General features: G+C 32.7%; 1 protein-coding gene and 1 long non-coding RNA gene across 3 annotated transcripts; both read right to left on the minus strand.

Annotated features, from left to right (window-relative positions):
• Positions 1-628: 628 nt before the first annotated feature.
• On the minus strand, positions 629-2,658 carry LOC107917122 (uncharacterized). Of its 2 annotated transcripts, XR_005925365.1 has the most exons (3): positions 2,092-2,542; positions 1,045-2,009; positions 629-947 (listed from the first exon to the last, which is right to left on the minus strand). It is a non-coding gene; the product is annotated as an uncharacterized lncRNA (long non-coding RNA). The 2 variants fall into 2 exon arrangements; XR_001689708.2 differs by lacking the exon at positions 629-947 and having other exon boundaries at positions 1,152-2,009; positions 2,092-2,658.
• A 2,029-nt stretch (positions 2,659-4,687) lies between these two features.
• LOC107916898 (uncharacterized) lies at positions 4,688-7,571 on the minus strand. The gene is made up of 5 exons (XM_016846268.2): positions 7,076-7,571; positions 6,603-6,706; positions 6,310-6,423; positions 5,079-5,162; positions 4,688-4,916 (listed from the first exon to the last, which is right to left on the minus strand). Exons 1-5 carry the CDS (start codon positions 7,356-7,358, stop codon positions 4,860-4,862), a joined length of 642 nt encoding a protein of 213 aa, XP_016701757.1. The 5' UTR covers positions 7,359-7,571; the 3' UTR covers positions 4,688-4,859.
• Between the last annotated feature and the right edge of the window lie 1,666 nt (positions 7,572-9,237).

A 9,237-nucleotide genomic window follows, 5' to 3' on the forward strand; every position in this document is an offset into this window, starting at 1 on the left:
TCGTGGCCTTCATCAGGGAGACCCTCTAAGTCTCTTATTGTTTTTATTCTATAGTGAGGGCCTTTTAGCTTTGTTAAGGGTGGCATGTAATGATGGCCTTTTGAAAGGAATACAAGCAAGTCGGGGGGTCCTCGAATTTCCCACTTATTCTTTGTAGATGATAGTATGATATTTGGCATGGCTTTTATTGATAGGGCAAATAATGTAGTAACTGTCCTACGGGAATATGAGCGGTGTTTCAGGGAGCAAACCAATTTTGGCAAATCCCTTGTTTATTTTAGTTCAAATGTTGATCATGGTATACATGCTACTGTTGAGAGAGTGTTGAGTGTTCACAGTACTACAGATCCTGGGAATTATTCGGGGTTACCTGTGGTTGTGAGGAGTAAAAAAAATATGCATTTCGGGCAATTAAAGATCGCTTTCTTGGAAAATTTGGAAGTTGGTATAATCGGTGCCTCTCACAGGGTGGTAAGGCCATATTTATTAAATCAATCCTACAAGCTATTTAGCTATACTCGATGTCTTTTTTTTTTTATTTCTCAATTCTTTTTTGTAAATATTTGGAGACATTAATGTGTCGATATTGGTAGGAAAAGACAATCTTAAGGAGGGGCATTCATTGGTGTTCTTAGGAGGGCTTGTGTTTTTCTTAAAGAGGTTGGTGGGCTTGGGCTTCGGGATCTCTCGAAGGTTTAAGATATCATTATTCGCTAAGTAAGGTTGACGCGTGTTGACAATTCTAAATTCTTTAATCTCTCATGTGCTTAAAGCTAAATACTTTCCTACATGCAGTTTTATAGAAGCAGGGTCAAGGTAACAACCTTCATTTGTTTGGTGTAGTATTTAGGTTGCTAAAGGCCTCCTTCAAATGCGAAGTGGTTGGCAAGTGGGGAATGGGTGCTCCATCTCTGTATAAGATGATGCTTGGTTTCTTGGTCCACAGCCTTGCAAAATCAATATTGATCGTGTTAGTGGAATTGACAGAGTTGTAGATTTGATTGATATGGATAGGGGCGAGTGGCAGAGTGAGTTACTACGGACTTTATTTCCTGAATCACTTGGGCAACCCATACTGAGTATCCCATTGGCTAAGCATGATTTATTGGATCATTGGCGCTTGTTCTTGGAGGATAATGGTGAACATTCAGTCTAAAATGACTATAAGCTACTGTTGCGAGGCATCCCGGGGACAGATGATGATCGTTACATTAATATTACACAGCATACACACCTACTTTATAAACATCTATGGGGGGCTCATGTGCCCGAGAAAATGAAAATTACATGTTGGCATTACATTAATAATTTTCTACCTACAAAGGTTAACTTGTATCAGTGTAGACTTGGGTCCGATCGTATGTGTTGCCGCTGTGGTGGTGGTCCCGAGACCATTCTTCATGTCTGTCGAGATTGCCCTAGAGTCCTGCACATTTGGCACAATTGGGTATTAGTTGGGATCCTATTCTAGCGGATAATGATACACCCCTTACTTGGGTTGGACAATTATTTGCTCAAGGCACTTGCCATGTACAGCTCTCTATTCTCACCATATGGACTATCTAGATCTCACGTAATAAAATCGTTTATGAAGGAATTTATCAATCGGTTCAGACGCTACTTATCTTTTTTTTTGGGGGTATCTACACGAATTAGACTTTCTTCCGTCGAATACGGGTGGGGTTCTGGCTGTGAAGCCCATGCTTTTGGAAGCTTCCTGTCGATCCTTGGGTCCGTGTCAATTTTGATGCGGGGCTCTTTGCGAATCTGCAGGCTGCCAGAGTTGGAGTTGTTGTTTGGGATTCTGCTTGGTTGCTTTTGGGATCGGCTTGTTCCTAGTAGGAAAACGTCTCCTGTTCGCTAACATCGGTGGCCCTTGCTTGCATTCAGGCTAACCGTTTTACTTAGGATTTGGGGTTTTAGACAGTTGAACTGAAGGGTGATTCGTCAGTGCTCATCTCCAAGTTCAATATTGTTGCTATTGATAGATCGATAATAAGTTCCATTACCTGGAATGCGAAACGATTAGTGCTAGGTTTTGAGCATTTCATGTTTCATCACATAAAATAGGAAGGTAATACTGTAGCGAACCTGTTACTCGCGAAGGTTTCCTCTGACGGCAGGATATCTGTTGGATGGAGGAAGGAGGAGGGACCAGCATTAATTCAGGTGGCAGTCGATAGTGATCAGAGGGGAGGGTCTGGTTATGCTGCTATGACTATGGACCTTACGGTTCTTGCTTGATCTGTTCATTTCTAGCAATTCTTGTCTTGTCTTCAACCTTGTTCGTTGATCACTAGCTGACTACTGTAGCGTTGGAGCTTTTTCGGGCATGCAATTTTGGCCGTGAAGAACATTTGCGTCTTTCCAGCTACTTTCTACCAGTGTTTTCATTTATTTTGTTTTAGTTCTACTTTTTTACAATTTTTGGCGGTGTGATGCACATTAAGGGGCCGCTTCCCCTAGGTTGTTTCTTTTCTGTTTTGTTTAACTATAATAAATGCGTGCCGGTTTTATTCAAAAAAAAAAGTTTTAAAATGATAAATCTATTAAAAAATTATTATCTCTTAAAATTATAATTCATAATTTAAATCATAATTATTTTTAAATTTATTACCCATCACTAACTCTATAAATACTACATATAGTGAAAACACTGTTTTTTTCTACTTCTACCTTTCATTTTTTAAATTTGTTTATATTGAGTTATTTACTTAGTTTTTATATTTTAACTAACATGAATTTTATAATGTTTTAATATATTTATTTAAATTTTTTTTAATGTTCACTCAAGTTGTGTTTACTAATATTTTTTTTTGTTATTTTTCAATATTATTTGTTTTTACTAGATAAAATAAGAGATAAATTAAAGAAAATTTTAAAATAACCCGTTGTAATCTAAATTATTTTTTAATTTTTTATTAATAAATTTATTAAAAAATCTTAATTATATAATTAACTAACTTCTCATCATCATCTATCATGTATTCTTTTCCAAACTAAAACTATTAGTCTGAAAGGTATGTAATTTTTTTTTATTTAGAGAAATATCTTATTTCTTATTTTTTTATATTTGTTATTAATACTTTTTCTTTGAAATTTTTACTTAAAAATTTATTTAAATTTATTTATTATATCAATCATAAAATTAAGTTTATAAAAAATTAAAAAAATAAATTTAATTGATACATATGTTCAAATTAGAGCATCATCAGGTAAGACAACTATTTTTTATATATATTTGTTACTTTTTCACTTATAACTTGTATATTTTATTTTGGGATGACCCACTTACACAATTAGTTTTATACACTTCCGTAATCATTTTATATAATTAATATTTTAGTGATCTAACAATTAAATTTATCAATATAATTGTACTTGTCATGTATGTAAATTTTTGAACCGGTCTGATAAAGATATTATATCGATATAAAATACTCTATATATTGATATATTCAACGGTTGAATTTTTTTACATAAAACAAATAGTTATAAATTTTAAATTTACATAAAATTTGATCATAAAATATAATGATTGAATCGTTAAAATATTAATCACATAAACAATTATAAAAATGTATAAAATTACTTTAATTTTTACATTTTTATTATGATTCTATAATCCAATTAATTTTTTTTATAAAATTCTAAAATCTTAAATCATAAGTCTCTAAAAATCCTAAAATCCAAATTTTAAACCTAAATTTATATCTTTTTAAAAAAATTGAAGTTGAAGATTTGTCACTGATTCCATAAGAAATTCATGGACTGTTACCTCATTCCCCCCCCCCCTCTATCACTAAGTCTTTATTGTTTAACAATAAAGTATATTATTAAAACTTGGAATAAATCTAAAAATTATAAATAAATTTTAATTAAATATATAATTTTATACATGAATTTTGATTTCAGAGGCATAACTAAACAGACTGGAAAGAGTCTTGACCCCTTGACTCAAAGGAAAAATTGTTTTATGGCCCTCTTCTCAAAATTAAAAGATTCAATTTAATCATTTTTAACCTTGACTAAATAAAAAAAAATCATACTTTTAGTCCTTTTGAAAAATTAATAATGTAATTTAAATATTTTTGATATGATTTTTAGCTTTTCCCCCAAGTTTATAATTTTATCTCGACCCCTCTAAATAAAAATTCCAACTCCACACCTACTTGTACAATTTTATAAATGAAGTTTTAATTTAATAAAATTTTCACAAAGTATTAATACAGTTATTGATATAGAATCTTTTATGTTTATATATTACATACACATAATTATGTTTATAACTGAACCACAATTAAAAATTCATATGCATACTTACACTAAATCTTTCTATAATATAATTATTATACATTTAATCCATCTAAAACGGTACCTCTTTCTAATTATTTCTTCTCTTTTTTCTAAAATAAGAAATGATTAATGTTTTTAATTGTATTTTATTATCCTAATTTCTTTTACAGTCTGTTACAGTTTTCTATAACATTTTTGTGTCGAGTAATATCCGCTTCTATTATTTTAATGACAAATTTTCATTTAAATAATTTATTGATTATTATTCTGGTTTGTCACTTCATTTTAATATTTAGTTTACATTAATTTGTATCAAACTAACCAATCTTGAAACATGAGGCCTACTCCGTTCAACCTCTTTAAACAGTAAGCAGAGTTAAAACTCTAAAGATTATGTCAAGGCCTCAATGATGATTAATAAATAAACTATCATATACAAATAATATAACATAAAATAAAACCATCAGAATGCCTTTTGGTTAAAAATACAGACCAACCAGGATAAAGATACCTCCTCGACATGATCACATTCAACTCAAAACAAGAATGAGGATCATATCACATTATAAAAAGTATTTCATCCGATCATCTCTCTTCATGGCATTGTATACGGCTTGAACCTGTGCAACATAACAACTACTTCTATCAGACTCAACTATTTCAAGCAATTTTTATTAATCAAAATCCAAGTACAGTGAATGATTCCTATGTCTAGTAGTGTGTTTGTAGGCACGGGCATGTGTGTGTGTGTGTGTGTGAGAGAGAGAGAGAGAGAGAGAGACCTGTTCACTAGATACAACTTGAACAGGACCAATGTTGACAGATACATATTTCCCCCTAGATGATAACTTCTGCCTCACCCGACCCTGTCACAGCAACTTGTTAGATGCATTATATATGAAAAGAAGCGGAAAAATATGGAAAGAGCATATTATATTTGGACTGATCTTAATTCATTTCCAGAAGTAAATTCTTTCTGCAGACAGAAGAAAATGAATTCAAATAATTCATCAATGATTGGTCATATCTTCCCTTGAATTCCTTCCTGGAGAAGGAGATCCAAGGTCAGTGTAGAACAGTTTGATACTTGCAGAAATATTGAAGAGACAATAGTTACACAAAAATGTATTTCCTCATCATGAAACTTTCTAGGTTGAAACAGCGTCAACAAACCATAAGTTCATAGACTTAAACCCATGTTCTTCCTCACCAAGAAGAAATGCCCACATAACACATACATTCAATCTTTGTCTCAACCAGACCTATTTTTCCTGATATAAATTTAAAGTGTGTCGGGTCAAACTTGTACAAATGCTAAATAACTTAGCTCTTTTCTGAAGCCAATTACTCAATTGCAGCCCAGTGATAGAAAAAGAGTTATCCAGTATATAAAAAGAACATTCCAAAAGAGTGTGTCCACAATTACAACCTTACACAGGCAGCTACAGTTACTCACTAGCAACCAAATGTTAAATGACTGAGGTACTCAGTTCCAAAGGTAGCAGTAATTCCAATTTTATCAGAACCCCATATTACTTCTAAACTCCTATCTAATCTTTTAATGTTATATCAAAATTTCCAAATTCTTTCTTCGGTCATATCGGACTGATGTAATACTTAGCTAATATAATACACATCTGGGTTTCCATTTTATATGGTAGGCAATCACCTGTTCTACAGATCCATGAATGTGCAATGCGGAAAGGTAATTCGTGTATTGTCCAGATCCTATGCAGCAGCTCCAGCATGCTCAAACCAAATGACTTTTATATAAACAATACAAAATTGAAGTCCAAAAGAGATCTATAGAGATATTCTTGAGAATCCACTAATTCCTAGAGTGAAACAAAATGGTAGTTTTTGCCATCAGAAAACATGCAGGCACATCGACTTATAGACTAAAATGCCATGTCAAAATTTATTCTGCTGTCTATTTTCAAATGCATAAACAAATGGACATCTTGATCCGCAATTGACTTTCAGCAATAAAGATTGGTATAGCCTTATAGGTACCTCAGGAATCGGCTGTTGTATTACAGATTCCACAGCAACAACCATAGCTTGCACAAAATCATCGCCACCTGTTCCAATTGCTGTAAATCCTCTAACAGTAGGGTATGAGTTGACCTGAAGAGTAAAAATAAAACAAAAGTAAGCAGCTTAAACAATCTCAACGCATTGATCATCTTCAGGCTAACAAGCTGCTTGTGCCCTTCATATAATCTCTTCAGATTTAGTTTAAAAGCAATGAAACTAGCATCCAAAACCCTTGATAGGATCGGATATTAGGAGTGCATACTATATACCTTCTGATCCAAAGCAAGCCATTCGTTAGTTGAATCATCGGCTACTGTACCACCAATAACCACATTTGTAGTTTGCCCAACTCTCCCTTCTGTCTTTGATACCTCTGAATTCCAAAACCAAGAGTGATGTCAAAAATATCTTTACACCCTTTTACAAGTAAAAAAAAACAATGGAAGATAAAAGGAAATGCAAAAGCTAAACAGAAAGGATTTAAGGAAGCAACAAATTCCATTGATAAACTGATAATTAAACAAATATACTCGAACCAGTTTATTTACTTTTTGAAGAGGGTTTAAGTTATCTTACACCAAAGTTTCAGACTTTGATACAGTTTGTTGTGATTTTCTTTTATTTTTTAGTAAAAAAAAAATGCTACACAAGTATGCTAATCCTTATCCAAACAAAAAGGAACAAACAAAATCGGGGAATAAAATAAAATAGAATAAAGTTTAAATCAGAAGATGAAGGGAACCTGAAATTGCTTTGAGAACGGCTTCCTGAGGAGGGCCTTGCTCGAGGTCATCCTCCTCGGATGTCGACGACGGCGACGTTTCATTATCAGAGCAATTCAGTTTTTGAGTCCGTTTCCAGAAGTGAAGGTTTCGAACCCTAACCACCGCCCCCCGGCATCCTCTCTTCGCCGTAGATATTCCAAAGCTCATCAATGTTTTGACAGAATGGGAATTCCCGTTTCTTTGAAGTGGCCTCCACGGCTCCGTTACAGGAACGGAACGTAATACCGTCATGCACGCCATCTCTGCTACTTCGTTTATTTTTTCAGATTAATTCCTATTTTCTTAAATAGATTTTTTTTGTGTCAATGGTTTTTACGGGCGCCGCAAATTTCAAGTTACCATTTGTTTCCACGTGAAGTTACTTATTTACCCCCATTATTAACTGAAGTCACTGGGGGCTAATTGTCTTTTCGGTTTGTGGAAATAAAGAAAATGGAGTGCTCAAACTACAACTTACCAAATTCCAGGAGTCCCGGGAACACCTAATTTTATAAATTCCCTTCCTTTTTTTTTGCAGGTAAAATAAAACCGTTTCGAAACCCAGTTAAAACCCTAAGCTTGTATCGCCGGCGGTTTACTTCGGCTAATTCCGAGTTAACTCTTCTGCCCAGAGAACATGTACGGATCCGACAAAGCCGGTGGCGATGTAGAACGGACCGCTTTCTGGAAAGCGGAGAAGAAGTACAAGCTTTATTACGATGATAATTCGAAATCCACCAAAAAGGATCACTTCTGCTTACATCTCAAATTCAATTAGCTTTAATTTAAAATCAAACCAATTTTTTTTGTTGATTATTGATTTGAAATTCTTAGGAATAGACAACCAAAACAAGTGGATTTATCAGAGGTTTTGGATTTCAAATACATTTCAGAAAGCTGCACTTCCTCAAGGAGTTGTAGCGATTAAAAATGGATTAGATCGTCCAGCTTTTGGCTTGGAAAGTCGGTGTGGTATCAATTTGACTGGTCTAAGGTAGGTGTCTAGGTGATACTCATTTAGTCTTCGATCCTCTTCCTTGCATCTTTTGTCGATGAATTTGTTAACTGTCTAATTACAGACGATGATGCTAATACAACACCATTGTATGCAATTGTAAGGTTCTTCAAATTTGATCCAGTTGGTTGAACTTTGTTTAGTTCTAGGTTTCTCAATCTGAAAACATAAGTATCCATTTCTACTTCTGTGTAAGTCTTTATGAGGTAATAAGCCATCATGCAATTATGACGGTATGCTGATCATGCTCCTCGTTGAGGGTAAGATCCAACATGGAAGGGTTGTGACGGAGTTCGGCGGTTCACCTTGTTGGAAAATTTTGGTTTAAAAAGTAATTTTCAGTTATGGTTTAAAAATTTTAACAGTTAAGTTGGATTATGGTATTTATAACAATAAATATTCAATGAAAAATATTTGAACAAGACGCAGAACCAAAAACAAAAAATTAATAGAAATTATTATTCTCTATAAATAAAATTTAATTAAAAAAATAAATTTCCATTACTTTCCAGCAAAATAATAATTTGTGAAACTTATCTGTAAATAATTTGTGTAAATAATTTACCCTACATAAAAAGATTAGAGTTGCCACCCTCTCTCATCTAAAATAAGGGGAATTGGGCCTCTAATGTATTGAGTCTATTTATATATGTTTTATTGACTTTTGACTTAACATTTTATAATTTAAATCAATCAAATATTTATTTTTTATTTAAAAAAACTACAAGAAATTATATTTAATTCTATATTCAACGAATTCATGATAATTAGTTAATTTAATTTTACTTTTGAATTTCAATAATTTAATTATAATTAATTAAATAATAATTGAAAAATCTTAAAGTAATTTTCAAGTTATTTTTATACTTAGTGAGAAAAAACATTTATTTGTGAATTCAACTCATTTCTCTAACTTCATTATTTCTATTAACTTTCTTTCATTTGGTTCTACATGCAATTCAAGTAGGACCAATTGGATATATGTAATTAGGGCTAAAATAATTTATAGTTAAGTTTTAGTTTTTCATCTATAAATTATAAACTTATTTAGTCACGAAGTCATTCTAGTATTGTATCGTGATTCAGCTCTCCTTAATTACATGCTATTATGAAAGCTACTTAATT

Source organism: Gossypium hirsutum, chromosome A01, assembly GCF_007990345.1.
Source record: "Gossypium hirsutum isolate 1008001.06 chromosome A01, Gossypium_hirsutum_v2.1, whole genome shotgun sequence".
NCBI lineage: Eukaryota > Viridiplantae > Streptophyta > Magnoliopsida > Malvales > Malvaceae > Gossypium > Gossypium hirsutum.